The sequence below is a fragment of the Malassezia sympodialis genome, genomic scaffold (genome assembly GCF_000349305.1).
Source record: "Malassezia sympodialis ATCC 42132 genomic scaffold, msy_sf_1, whole genome shotgun sequence".
Lineage (NCBI taxonomy): Eukaryota > Fungi > Basidiomycota > Malasseziomycetes > Malasseziales > Malasseziaceae > Malassezia > Malassezia sympodialis.
Genome location: NW_017387799.1, coordinates 123,054 through 136,119, shown reverse-complemented (window position 1 = coordinate 136,119; position 13,066 = coordinate 123,054). Strand labels below are relative to the sequence as shown.

Below are 13,066 nucleotides of genomic sequence, written 5' to 3'. Positions count from 1 at the left end.
GCGTTACGAAGGACACTCGTGCATGCACACCTATCCCGGAAGCCTTGTACCGATGCATGCTCGGCGCCTCGTCCATGGTAGGTTTTGCCTATCTAACGCACAGTCGAGATCCAGCAACATTCGTATTCATCAGCAGATGTGAGCGAGATTGAAGCCGCTGTAAAAGCACACTTGTCTCAGTGCGACAAGGTCGAGAGCGAAAGCTACCTGAGCGGATGGCAAGATACAGCCTTCTTGGCGGAGCATGTGGACCGCATTTACGTGGCAGATATTTGTATGTTTTCTCCCCTAATTCAGACCCACCAGAAAAAGCGACCTTGGTCGTACATGCCGACTGGCAGTTTTATACGTTTCAACCTTTTGCTGTGGACAATGTCGATGAGTTTGGCGTCAACGATCCGAATGAAGCCCACCAAGATAACGCAGTTGCAGCCACTTTGTCAGAGCTACCTAGCCAATCCTTGTCGGGTCTTTGGAGTAGTCTAATGTATGATGATGACGTCAAATGGCGCTTGCTGCGCTACATTCACTCGACTATGTTATTCTCTGATGCGGACGTCGACTTTAATCTCATTGCCTGGAACCGTGTCGTGCTGCTGCACGGTCCTCCAGGCACGGGAAAAACGTCACTTTGCCGCGCACTTGCCCAGAAATTGGCAATACGTCTACAAGGACGGTATACCCATGGCAAACTAGTGGAGATCAACTCTCACTCGCTGTTTTCTAAATGGTTCTCTGAGTCCGGTAAGCTCGTACATCGGCTGTTCGACATGGTACAGCAGCTCGTGGAGGATGAAACGGGCTTTGTCGTTGTATTGATCGGTAAGTCATTTCCTGACTTATCGCAGATGAAATCGAGAGTCTTTCCAAGGCGCGCAGCTCCGCAGCTGCTGGTGTGGAGCCCAGTGATTCTATCCGTGTTGTCAATGCGCTGCTCACCGAGCTTGACAAGCTCAAGCAAAAAAGAAATGTGCTAGTCATGACCACATCAAATTTGTCCGATTCCATCGATCCAGCTTTTCTGGACCGTGCAGATATCCGTCAGTACATTCCCCCGCCGAGCGCAGCAGCTGTATACATGATCTTGCGTTCGTGCATGGTTGAGCTGATACGCGTGGGCCTAGCCCAAGAGACCTCGTTTCCCTCGTTCAATGCGATCCGTGAGGGCGATTCGACCTCTCCTGCTGCGATGCTAAGGGATTTGGCGATACATTGCCAAGGCTCCTCAGGTCGTTCTCTTCGTCGCCTCCCAGTCATGGCGCATGCGCAGCATTTGCATAGTGCTGGTGCCGTGGCCTGTGAAGAGTGGATTCGAGCTATGCGATGCGCTTGGGACAGCACTCGTACTGTACTTTCTTAGAAGTTTACTCGTAATTCTCATGGAAGCTTGAAATTTGACTTTGCCCGGTGTCCTGTGTCCAATCTTATCCGTCGTTGCTTGGCGCTGCACCCGCCTTGTTGTTCCAAAAGTGAATGCGATCACTCTTGCTCAGTTTACTGGCAGTCGACTTGACAAAGCGCTTCGCACGCCCAGCCATGTTCAACATGCGCTTCTTTGCAGGCCGCTTGGGTGCTTTGCTTGATGGTGGAGCTTCAGATTCACTGGATTCCATGACATAAGGCGCGTCCTCCGCAACGAGGTCTTCATCTGACTCGCTGTCGGACACGCGTTGGACTTTGGTAGGGTGGCTCCAGGGGTCGTCAGCCCCACGCTTTCGCGTTCCAGTGGGTGCATACTTGCTCTCAGGCGAAGTCTCCATGGTTTCTTGCTGGAGTCGGCGACGAGGCTGACCATTGGGTGGCACAATGATAGGATCATCGACGGGCTCTCGCGCACGTTCTTCCGCTGGTTTCTCTTGAGGCATTTCGGCGGTATTTGCCGGAGACGTAGATGGCACGGTATCCAGGGTATCTACAGGATACCCAAACTTGGCTAGTCGCTTCTGAAGCGTGCCTGATTCAAACAAGTTTTTGATCTTGGTCAGAATAATACACACACCTCATTCCGGCGCTTTGTCATTTCCTTCGACGCGCCCAAAATAGATCCCAAAAGACTTTCAGGCTCTTTATTGTCAGAATAGAGATGCAGTCGATGGTCTGCGTCTTCGGGGTGGAAGAAGGTGTGCGTGTTCTGGCTTTGTCTGTCGCTTAATATGCGCTGCCGCCGGCGGAAATTTTGGATATCACTTGCACGTTCGCATAGCGCTGCATGCAAAATGTCGAAGGCACCGCCCAGGGCCGAGCGCACACTAATGATGGCAAATGATCCGCGAGAAATGTCATTGGCTGTGTCAGTGCCACGATGCACGTACAAGGATCATGAGGGTCTTGGATGCTGAGAAGGAAGGGCTTGCGCTCGTCGTACATCTTCGAGTCCATTTTGCTCATGTAGCATCCACGCCCGCGGACAACAATGGTACAATAGTCGTAACCAAAGTTCTTTCCATACAGTTCGAGCAACTCCATAAGCAGCACGCCTAGGTTTTGACTTGCAGAGATCTCACCACGTTGAAGCTTGGGATGCAGTTGAAGGAAACTGAGCACCAGGAGCGTCACGCTGTAGCTGCCCAAGCCGCCCGTGAATACTTCGGAGAGGACTCGCTGTTGCAGGAACTGCTTGAGTACCATAACAAGAGGCCGGATAGCAGGCTGCTTGACGAGCCATCGGTTAACGAATTGGGCCGCCTGTAGACCGTTCGCCTGGTTGATCGAGATGTCAACGTGGAAGTGGCCCAGTGGGCACACAAATTTGATGATGGGCACTTTCGCACGAGCAATGACTTGGATGTCTCGTGCTAATTTGTGTGCTCGCAAGCAGCTGGCCATCCTTCTAAGGACATGTTCGCGAGAATGTTGGTCCATTTCTTTCGAGAGCACCACAAGATCAATGTCACTGCGTCAGAGAAGAGCACATACCCCTGAGGAAGATAAAGTTGGGTATCTTGACTTCCAAAAGAGCGCACATCTGCATCGGGCCACTCGCTATGGAGCGCATGCTGCAGGAGCTGAATAACCATGACCCGAGCAGAATGTTCCTCCGGCGTCGGACTAATCCACTTGGAAAAGGTGTCAATTTCAGCGTGAAGCCTGCGTCAGCCACATATACCTACATTTCCGCCGCATTTCGGCAGCGGTGCCACGGTACATCGACGCTCCACGGGGTGTTTCGCGCTGCTGCATGCTCGCGCACTGTCTCATCCACCTGCACATCATCGCCAGCGACCGACTCGTGGGACGAAGAGTCTTCTATTTCATCCAATGCCAGAGATATAAATTCTTCGTTTTCTGGACGAGCCGCGCTAAAGAACGGTCCCTCAGCAGCTGTGCTCATCGTGCGAGCGTGCGGTAGGCGCTGGAGGGAAGGCAATTTTGAAGCCCGATAGCCCGATCGAGTAAGGACCCCCACGAACCTGTCGACCTGACGTGTGCATGAGCGACACGGAAGCGAAGCAGCGAGCCAAGCGCGAGCGCTTGGAAGCCTGGCGCAGGGAACAGGCGGCCAAGAAGAAGGTTAATGTAGATGGTGAAACGCCGGCCAAAAAAGCGAAGGTTGAGCCTGAAAAAACGAAACTGGGCCTGAAGGGGGTGAACTTGGTACGCGCGGCCCCCACGGCCCCTCGAGTTCGTCTAGGTCTTTTGGACGACGACGACGAACCTGTATCTAAGCCCAAGAAACAAATAACCTTGAACATGGAGACATCTACGCCCAAGCCACAGGAGTCTGCGCCACAGGAAGACTCCTTGGATGCCTTTATGAGCCGCCTCGCAGACGAGGTTCACAAGGAGGATGCATCTCAATCTCAGGCGGCCGAGCTTCTGGGCCCAGATGATGACGCAGGACCGCGAGATGAAGAGGAGGAGGAGGAAGAAGACAAGATCGATTCAATCCGCACCGAAGATATCTTGGCGATGGTACATCGCAAGAACAATCGAAAGACGCTTCCGACGGTGGACCATGCATCAATTGAGTATGAGCCATTCCGTAAATCATTTTACCATCCTCCGGAAGAACTAGCGAAGATGACAGACGAGGACGCGGAGCGTGTGCGCATGGAGCTCGGTGCTATATCCGTGCGTGGCAAGTCGTGCCCAGTCCCCGTCACAAAATGGTCGCACTGCGGTATGCCCGTGGCATGTTTAGATGTGATCAAGAAGCTAGGCTTCTCTGCACCTACGCCGATCCAAAGTCAGGCGCTCCCCGCCATTATGAGTGGCCGCGACATGATCGGCGTGGCGAAGACAGGATCCGGAAAGACGCTAGCCTTTCTTTTGCCATTGTTTCGGCATGTCCGCGACCAACGGCCTCTGGAGCCTGGTGAAGGTCCTATTGCGCTCGTCATGACGCCTACACGGGAGCTAGCTGTTCAAATATTCCGCGACGCCCAGCCGTTTCTGCGGGCGTTTGGCATTCGAGGGGTGTGTGTATATGGCGGAGCACCCATCGCGGAGCAAATTGCGGAGTTGAAACGCACTGCAGAGCTGGTGGTCGCGACACCGGGGCGTATGATTGACCTGCTGGCTGCCAACAGTGGCCGCGTCACTAACTTGCAGCGCACCACGTACCTAGTCCTGGATGAAGCGGACCGCATGTTCGACTTGGGTTTTGAGCCACAGGTCATGAAGATCCTCGCACTAGTGCGACCAGATCGACAAACTGTACTATTTTCGGCGACATTTCCGCGTGCGATGGAGGGCCTTGCACGCAAAATGCTGCGCCACGAGCCACTGGAAGTCACAGTGGGCGGTCGGAGTGTGGTACCTCCCGAGATCACGCAGCAGGTGGAAGTGCGCCCCGAGTCGACCAAGTTCCATCGTCTGCTGGAGGTGCTCGGGCATCTGTACCACACAGACGAAGATGCTCGTGCGCTGGTCTTTGTCGAGCGGCAAGACTCGGCTGACGAGCTGATGCACGAGCTGATGAAGCGCGGATACCCAGCCATGTCGCTACACGGCGGCAAAGACCAGGCGGACCGTGACACAACTATTGCGGACTTCAAGGCGGGTATTGTTCCAATTCTGACGGCCACGTCCGTCGCTGCGCGCGGTCTGGATGTCAAGCAGCTCAAGCTCGTCATAAACTACGATGTTCCAAGTCATTTAGAGGACTACGTGCACCGCGCGGGGCGCACGGGGCGCGCCGGCCATCGTGGCACGTGTGTGACCTTTATTACACCCGAGCAAGAGCGGTATGCCAAAGACTTGGTGGCAGCGTTACGGGCCAGTAAGGTGGAAGTGCCACCGGATCTCGAGAAAATGGTCTCACAGTTCAAGGATAAGATTGCCAAAGGCACAGAAAAGGCGACTAACTCTGGATTTGGCGGTCGCGGTTTGGAGCGCCTGGAAATGGGCCGGCAGAAATTGCTGCAGGCGGAGGCCTCGATTTACATCGAGGACGAGGAGGCGGATCCCGAGGCGGTCGCTGCGCGCGCGGCGAATGAGACGCAGCGGCTCAGCGATGCCGATATTCCCATCTGCACCGGGCCTGTTCCCGAGGCGGTCCGGGAGAACAAGCAACCTGTCTACACAGATGCAGACCAACTTGCGAACCAGGCCCGGCTTGACGCGGCACGTGCGGCGGGCGCGGACACGACCAAGCTGCAGGAGGTCATTGCCCGGATCAACGCCGTGGCGAACCAGCGTCGCGAGGAATGGGAAAAGTCGCGCCGCGCACGCGATCCTGACGCGACCAAGTTCCATGCCATTTTCCCCATCAACGATTTCCCCCAAAAGGCACGCTGGAACGTGACCAACAAGGAGACGATGGCGATGCTCATCGAATCGACAGGTGCATCGAGTACGTATATCCTTCTAACCCAGTCACCAACAAGGGTGCTTTCTACGAGCGAGGTCGCGAGCCGCACCCTGGCGAACCACCGAAACTGTCGCTCCTTATCGAGAGCAACGATAGTTTCCGTGTCGAGAATGCCATCCGCGAAATCAAGCGACTACTGCTGGAGGGCACACAGGCCTACCTTGACACTGAGGCACGGACACCGCCCACAGGCGGCCGATACTCTGTCGTGTAGTAATATTATGCTTCTGTGGGATGCGACCGCACGCGCGTGCGCAGCAACGAGTACGGGTTTTGTGGGTAAATGAGCAGGTCCTTCTCACGACCTGCCTTTTGGGCAGGGGGCCTGGCACGGCGGTGCCGCGGCGAACGAGCACGGGGCTGGCGGTCATACTTAGACGTGCGTCCAGCCATAGCACGTAGTTCACTCGCCACAGCGAGGAGGTCCTGCTCGTCGGCAGTCAGCGGCAGCTCATCCCAACGCTGCCCGCTGGTAGCAGCCCGCTCTTGCGCTACATGCATCACCTGGCCGCGGATCTCTGAGCGGACGCGCTCCATCTGCTCGCGCAGCGGTGCGTCCTCTGAATGCTCCGACGCATACGGCACGAGGATGCCACTCGCGCGCGCCTCGCGCGCCGTGTCCAGGACGGCGTGTGCATCGCGAAGACACACCCACTGGGTGCGGATCACCTCGGCGAGCAGGGACGCAGTACATCCAAGTACAAATGAGTGGGCGCCCCGCTTCTTGATAGCGGGGAGCACTGCCAGGGCTGTATGTGGTGCCAGGAATCGGTCACGCAGAGCCAGGAGCAGCATGTGCAATGCAGGAGCATAGAAGGCCGTATGGGCTCCATATTCCGCCACCTCTGGTGGGCCCCATATGTGTGTCTCCGCCCACGCCCATGTATTCACGGCGCAGGCCTGTGCCTGGAGAGCCTCCCAGATCTGATCGACACCGCGATCGAGCTGGTCAGCGGGTATATGGGCCGCCAGGCCTTCCTGGCTCACTTGGAAACGTGTACCGACCCCACCACCACGTGCCACGGCGCGCCGAGGCTCCAGAGCATTCCGTCGTCTAAAGGCCCCCAAGTCCGCCTCATGCGGCTTGCTGCTAAAAGGCGCGCCCATTTCTTGCTCGAGGAGCTCGAAGATACGCCGGAACTGGACTGTTTCGGACGGTGTCAGAGCGGAAGTGTCGTAGCTCTGTCTTCGCTTGTGCAGTGTAGGTACTTGATCGCGCTTCTCAGCGTATAACACAGACCGGGGCATCGCAGTGGCCTCTTGGGACTCAGATGTCGTGGCAGGCGCCGACGCAAAGAGTTCATCCCAGGCATGCGGCGACACAGGTGAATGTGGCTCTTCGTGGGACGGAGATGTCGGAAAGCTGTATGCCCTAATGAGTTTGTGTGGCCAGCTAGGACCGCGCTGTACAAGTGTCCGTGCGGCAGTCCATGGTCGCCACATCAGGGAGACAACTTCACGTGCGATGCAGAAAAATGAGCAAATGTGGAGTCATTTATCTTAGTCAAGTATGGCGCTGCTCGTCGTCACAGGGCTGCCCAGCTCGGGGCGGTCTACACGCGTCGACGAGCTCGCGCGCTTTCTAGAACCCAAGATTGCCGACCACGCCACCCTGTCCCAGGTCAAAATCGTGCGTGGAGAGGACGTGCATGCCGACTTGAGCGTTTACGAATGTAAGTCCCTTGGTCTAACGCAGCCCAAAAATCCGAGAGCCGCGCTCGTGCCGCGTATCTAAGTGCTGTGCGCCGTGCATTGAACCAGAGAACCATTGTAATTGCTGACGGTGGGCCAGGCCTCAATATTAAGGGATCGCGTTACGAGCTGTGGTGCGCGACGCGCGAGCTGGGCCTGCGCTGTGCTACGGTATGCTGGCTTTTCTTACGTGCAGCTGTACGTGGCTTGCCCTGTGGATCTGGGCCGCTCTTGGAACCAAGAACGTCGTGCAGCGGGCCACATGGCCTACACAGATACTTGGTATGTGCGCCGCTCTGACACAGCTTCGATGAGCTGGCTTTCCGCTTCGAGGAGCCTACATCAGACGCGCGATGGCACCGACCCCTGTTCACAGCCGTCTCTTCCTGCTTAGACAATAAACTGGAGATTCTTCCAACGCCTCTGGAAGAAATATGGGAGGCCCTCACTCAGTCGGCCGTGCAGCCGCCCAAATCTGTTACCCTTGTGGTACGCTTGTCAGCTGACCCTAGCGTAAAAAAACCGCCAACAACTACCTGGAACTACTGGACAACACCACGCATGCTGTATTGAATTCGTTGGCTGAGCAGCGCACGCTGGGCACACCCATGGCCGGGCGCGTGTACCTTCCACTTCCAGCCTACATGGCTTCGGCCCCCCTTGTGCTGGATGTACCACCCTTGTCAGCCTTTCCATCCCCTGCACGCCTGCAAACCATGCGCCGCCAATTCGTCCGCATTTATGCGAGCAAGGCGGAGCAAGGTGATGGGCTACCTCTAGCCTCGCATGAGGCCCCTGAGCGCCACATCGCTCAGCTCTTCGTAGCCTGGCTACAAGAGTGTATAGCATCAAACAAAACTCCATAGCTACAATCTTACTGGTTCACCTTCTGTGACGCGGCGGCGGCGGCGGCAGCAGCCACGGCGCTGAGAGAGGCTAGGTTGTCAGGATTGCCCGACGCATCTAGCTGCTCGTTATTTTTCCCATCCTCATTGTGGACGCGACCAGACGAGCGAGACGCATCACCCAGGGCTGTATGCTCCAGCGACGGATCGAGCATACCCTCAGTGCGGGGCGGCATTGCCCCGCGCGAACGCATGGCGTTCGGATCTGCGGCATGCATTGAAGCGGCACCAGCCGGCATGCCGCCATCGCCAAGCTGAGACGAAAAGTGCCCAGAGACGGGGAACCCATGCTGCTGGTTGGCGTTCGAGACAGCCTCGAGCAGCCAGTACGGTGCACCACCTGACGCCGCCGCAGCCACAGCTGCCGCCGTGGCCGGATCCTGGTTCTGGTCGGCTGACTCGTGCATGGAAGGGCCCTGGTTCTGGCCGTGTGGCCCATCGTGGTGCTCTGCACCGCGGCCATGCCCGCCAGGTCCACCGTGTTGCTGGGCGAACGTGGGCAGGAGCGCTGACGCATGCGAGGCGCGGTCGATTGGCAGTGCCGGCGCATTCGGCACGGCCTGGTGGCCACCCAGCGCACGCAGCGCCACACGCAACGTATCGTTGTCGCGCTTAAGGATCTCAATCGTTTCTAGGGCCTCACTAAAGCGACGCCGGTGCTCCTCCGCAGCAAGCAAAGCGCTCTCGAGCGAGGCTGCCTTGCTTTCAAGATCCGCGATGTACTTGTTTTTGCGCTCACGGAACACACGTTGAGCATTGCGATTCTGCTCCGCGCGGCGACTCGTACTGAGAGTTCGGGTCATGCCTGTCTTGCCGCGGGCTCCGACCAAGCCAGTCTGCTCGGACGTAAGGTGCTTGGGTGGCTCAGGGGCGCCACTCTGGGGGACAGGAGGCGCAGCCATGCGAGCTTGGTCATTCTGTACAGGCGGTGCATCGCCATAGGCTGCAGGGTCGAAGGTGTTGGCATCGGGGGGCGGAAGGGGCATGGCTCCTTGGTCTAGGCCATGTCCCGGGTAGGCAGGGGGGGCCGACGGGGCCCACGAAAGAGCCTGCGCATCGACGCCACCGTGGGGAGACTCACTCTCCATGCGCATGTGCTTTGGAGCGCGTCCGTTGTCTGTCATATCGCCGGTACGGCCTTTCACAGTCGTCGGGTGGTTGTGGTGGTTGTCGTCCTCGTTTCGCGATGCAGCGTGAGCAAGTTGAATCACAGCGCCAAGAGCCTCGTCCGCAAGTGGTGGTGGAGGCGCAGGGGGGGCTTGATCCATGTCTGTATCATGTTAGTACTTCCGATTGTGCGCCGACGTGACGCTAGACGCGACGCGTCGGCTCCACTCACCGTTACCACGACGCTATTTGCTAAGGATGACAAAAGGGGGGATGGGAGGAGAGGGATTGAGGTGGTTGTCCTAAGTTCCGGTCCCGCGCCGAATTCGGCCGAGTGTCTCCGCAAGCGGCAGACATGTGGAGGCAATTGGGGTCGTTGGTTCGAAGCGGCGCTGCGTACTTCCTTACTGGAGTGGCGACAAGTCGAGTCTATTGCGACGAGTGGTGCTTCACGCACACACATCGATCATAATAATCTGTGGACTGAGAGTCGAAACAAGAATGCCTTCGATTTATGGGCCGGCGAGGCAGGGCGCTGTTGATGCCATGTCCGAGCCGGCGACCTCTGTCACAGAGATCCTGCTCCTGCTTCTCCCACTTGTGATGATTGGCGTTGCTATGATATTTGTCATTATCGCACCATTTGTAATGTACCTTGTGCTGCGCCTACGACCCGGTGTGGCATTGGGTGACAGATCGGGGCCTATCAATGTGGCGTTTGAAGAGCAGCTCGAAAGCTCATCGAGCGTAAGGAGTGCCTATCAGCGGTGGCTGGAGCAGGCAGACGATGGAACGAGAGCGGGATTTGAGTGCGCGGAGCGCTGGTGCCAGCAGCATCCGCCAAGGTCCCAGCGTGATACTGACATCACCATGCCGCAATTCTTGGGCATCCAAGAAAAGGGCGTGAGTGCGTGGAATTTCGATCCGCCCTATGAGGACAACCAAGGGGTCTTGGTATCGTCTAGGACTGAAATCCAGTTCCTTACGGACAGTGTCGGCATGGCTCCTGAGGAGGGTGGCGCCTGTTCCATCCAGAGCAACCTTCCACTGCCGAAACAAAATGAAGTTTACTACTGGGAGGCCAAGATGTTTAACAAACCTGCGACGACCAATGTGGCCGTCGGGCTATCGACGAAGCCCTATCCGTCGTTCCGCGCTCCAGGTCTGTGTAAGCACTCCGTTGGCTACTTTTCGCAAGACGGTTCCAAGTGCTACAACCATCCGTTCCACATGCAGTCGTACGGGCCTGCGTATGTTCACGGTGACGTTATCGGTGTTGGTTATCGTCCGCGGTCTGGGTCCGTGTTCTTCACACGCAACGGCATGCGCATTTCTGAGGCATTTGTTGGGCTCTACAGCTACAATTTGTTCCCGACGATCTCGGCAGATGGACCAGCCGAGATCCATGTCAACTTTGGCCAGGCGGGCTTTGTCTTTATCGAGGCGAATGTAAAGCGGTGGGGCCTTGCGCCCATGGTCGGCACGCTGGCGCCGCCGCCGGCCTATGGTCAGGACAAGGACAGTATCCTGATCGAGTCTGCGCAGAGCCCGAGCTCATCGAGTCAGCTCCAGAGCGACACAGACACTGGCGAGCTTGTGCGCGTGCCGTCTTACGACGCATCCGTGTTAGACACGGCGACGCCTCAGCATGCCCCTCCTGCCGCGCAGGGTATCTGCATGGTTACATTGCGTTCCATGCAGGCGCCGCCACCCTACTCGGTGTCTGTGGGGAGCAGCGCGGCACCCGCGCAGGAGCCTCGTGACCTGCGTGGAGAACCTTCTCCCGCCACCCTGCGGGGCACCATCCATACATTACATGGCTGGTTCTCTGCTTGGCACCGGCCGCGCCGCGATACCTCAGCCGGCACACCCGAGGTCCCGTCCACGGAGCTCGTCGGTGTGCTGGTGGACTAGATGTACAGATAGAATGACACGCCAACCAACGTCGGCGGTACAGCTCCCTCCACATCGCGTGCGATGACCGAGCGACGTTCGTCGCCGCGGTGGGACGAGCGGAGTCGCATGCCGGCGCCTTTCCCACGAGCCGGGGCCCATGATCCATGGAATGAATACAATATCTTGCGGCGCCTCGGTCGTGGCAGCTTTGGACAGGTATTTGAGGCGCTACACACTCCCACGTCCCAGGTCGTCGCTGTGAAGCAGATTGCCCTCGAGGGCACAGGCGATGGGGCTGGTGACGACTCACATACTCAAGACCTCATGGAGATTCAACGCGAGATTGCAAGTCTCGCCCAGTGCCAGGACTGTGAGCGTGTCACGCGGTACTATGGTAGCTTTGTAAAAAAGTACACGCTATGGGTGGTAATGGAGCTTATGGATGGCGGCTCGTGCCTGTCTCTCTTGCAGCATGGAGGTGCGCTGCCAGATGCGGCTATTGCTGTTGTATGTCGAGAGCTTGTGCTTGGACTCGACTACTTACATGCGCAAGGTATCATCCATCGCGACATCAAGTCGGCCAACGTGCTGCTGACGCGGCACGGCCAGGTGAAGCTTGGTACGTACCTGCCACTGACCGCAGCGGACTTTGGCGTTGCAGCGCAGCTTTTACATCGGGGATCTCGGAGAAATACCCTTGTTGGATCGCCCTACTGGATGGCGCCCGAAGTGATCAAGCAGTCGCACTATGATGCGCGTGCGGATATTTGGTCGCTGGGTATCACCGCCATCGAGCTAGCGACGGGTCACCCACCTCTATCCGAATATCATCCAATGCGCGCCATGTTCCTCATCCCGAAAGCGACGCCGCCCCGGATTGAAGCTAGCCACGACCCCGGCCTCGTGCGTTTCGTCGATCGCTGCCTCGCGAAAAGCGCTGCCGACCGTGCTACGGCGCGGCAACTGCGGACAGATGCATGGATCGAAAGCGCCGGCTCCCTCGAGGTTCTGCAGCGCGTGATCGATGCGCGTGGCCCGCCTGTCGGTTCAACATCTAGTCTGTCGCTACAGGACAAGAGTAGTGTGCTGGACACAAGCACATTCAGTGAATGGCAGTTTGACACGACGCCCGATGCGCCCCCCCCTGCCGAGGCAACCATGTCCGTGCGAGACGCCTCGCAGGCGCCTGTTGTCCCTGTACATACCCCGCCTCCCACGGCGCCTGCTGCTGACTTGGACCTGCCCAGCACGCCGCACTCGCCTCGGCGTGAGGCTTCCCCGAATAAGACGAGCAGCCGTGCTTACCCCGTGAGCCACAGCCCCGTGCGACAGCTGACCGAGCAGCCATCGATGACTGCACAGAACCGCATCCAGCTAGCGCTTGAGCAGCTCGCATTCCAGGCCGGGCAAGACCCAGACGAGGCGTCGACGCTGCGCTCGCTCGTGCACCAGCTACACGCGCTGCTTAGCCAGGTGGGCCGTCAGCGCCCCGAGTACCTGGAGCAGCTGGTTGACATGCTCAAGGATGGCACGGCGCGCGAGGGTGACGCGCCTCGGGTGCCTGCAGCCCACTCGCGCCTGGCGTCGCTCCTTTATGAGCGGTGGCTCGAGGGCCTGCGTGGTCGCTGGGATGTGCTAGACAAGTAGTGTAGTG

General features: G+C 57.8%; 8 protein-coding genes across 8 annotated transcripts; 5 read left to right on the top strand and 3 right to left on the bottom strand.

The window, feature by feature from the left end:
• Window positions 1-485: 485 nt before the first annotated feature.
• Window positions 486-1,360, top strand: MSY001_0055 (uncharacterized protein; the record flags this gene model as incomplete). Its single annotated transcript, XM_018885894.1, has 2 exons — window positions 486-822; window positions 849-1,360. 2 exons carry the CDS (start codon window positions 486-488, stop codon window positions 1,358-1,360), a joined length of 849 nt encoding a protein of 282 aa, XP_018738704.1.
• Window positions 1,361-1,424: 64 nt separating this feature from the next.
• MSY001_0054 (uncharacterized protein) lies at window positions 1,425-2,826 on the bottom strand (the record flags this gene model as incomplete). The annotated part of the gene is made up of 3 exons (XM_018885883.1): window positions 1,425-1,976; window positions 2,000-2,286; window positions 2,313-2,826. 3 exons carry the CDS (start codon window positions 2,824-2,826, stop codon window positions 1,425-1,427), a joined length of 1,353 nt encoding a protein of 450 aa, XP_018738703.1.
• A 603-nt stretch (window positions 2,827-3,429) lies between these two features.
• Window positions 3,430-6,026, top strand: MSY001_0053 (uncharacterized protein; the record flags this gene model as incomplete). The annotated part of the gene is made up of 2 exons (XM_018885872.1): window positions 3,430-5,794; window positions 5,818-6,026. The coding sequence occupies 2 exons, from the start codon at window positions 3,430-3,432 to the stop codon at window positions 6,024-6,026; spliced, it is 2,574 nt and encodes an 857-aa protein (XP_018738702.1).
• Window positions 6,027-6,031: 5 nt separating this feature from the next.
• MSY001_0052 (uncharacterized protein) lies at window positions 6,032-7,060 on the bottom strand (the record flags this gene model as incomplete). The annotated part of the gene is made up of 1 exon (XM_018885860.1): window positions 6,032-7,060. The coding sequence occupies one exon, from the start codon at window positions 7,058-7,060 to the stop codon at window positions 6,032-6,034; it is 1,029 nt and encodes a 342-aa protein (XP_018738701.1).
• Window positions 7,061-7,322: 262 nt separating this feature from the next.
• On the top strand, window positions 7,323-8,370 carry MSY001_0051 (uncharacterized protein; the record flags this gene model as incomplete). The annotated part of the gene is made up of 5 exons (XM_018885849.1): window positions 7,323-7,485; window positions 7,605-7,638; window positions 7,701-7,786; window positions 7,881-7,993; window positions 8,095-8,370. The coding sequence occupies 5 exons, from the start codon at window positions 7,323-7,325 to the stop codon at window positions 8,368-8,370; spliced, it is 672 nt and encodes a 223-aa protein (XP_018738700.1).
• Window positions 8,371-8,378: 8 nt separating this feature from the next.
• Window positions 8,379-9,677, bottom strand: MSY001_0050 (uncharacterized protein; the record flags this gene model as incomplete). Its single annotated transcript, XM_018885838.1, has 1 exon — window positions 8,379-9,677. The coding sequence occupies one exon, from the start codon at window positions 9,675-9,677 to the stop codon at window positions 8,379-8,381; it is 1,299 nt and encodes a 432-aa protein (XP_018738699.1).
• Window positions 9,678-10,062: 385 nt separating this feature from the next.
• MSY001_0049 (uncharacterized protein) lies at window positions 10,063-11,430 on the top strand (the record flags this gene model as incomplete). The annotated part of the gene is made up of 1 exon (XM_018885827.1): window positions 10,063-11,430. One exon carries the CDS (start codon window positions 10,063-10,065, stop codon window positions 11,428-11,430), a length of 1,368 nt encoding a protein of 455 aa, XP_018738698.1.
• A 63-nt stretch (window positions 11,431-11,493) lies between these two features.
• MSY001_0048 (uncharacterized protein) lies at window positions 11,494-13,051 on the top strand (the record flags this gene model as incomplete). The annotated part of the gene is made up of 2 exons (XM_018885816.1): window positions 11,494-12,995; window positions 13,024-13,051. The coding sequence occupies 2 exons, from the start codon at window positions 11,494-11,496 to the stop codon at window positions 13,049-13,051; spliced, it is 1,530 nt and encodes a 509-aa protein (XP_018738697.1).
• Between the last annotated feature and the right edge of the window lie 15 nt (window positions 13,052-13,066).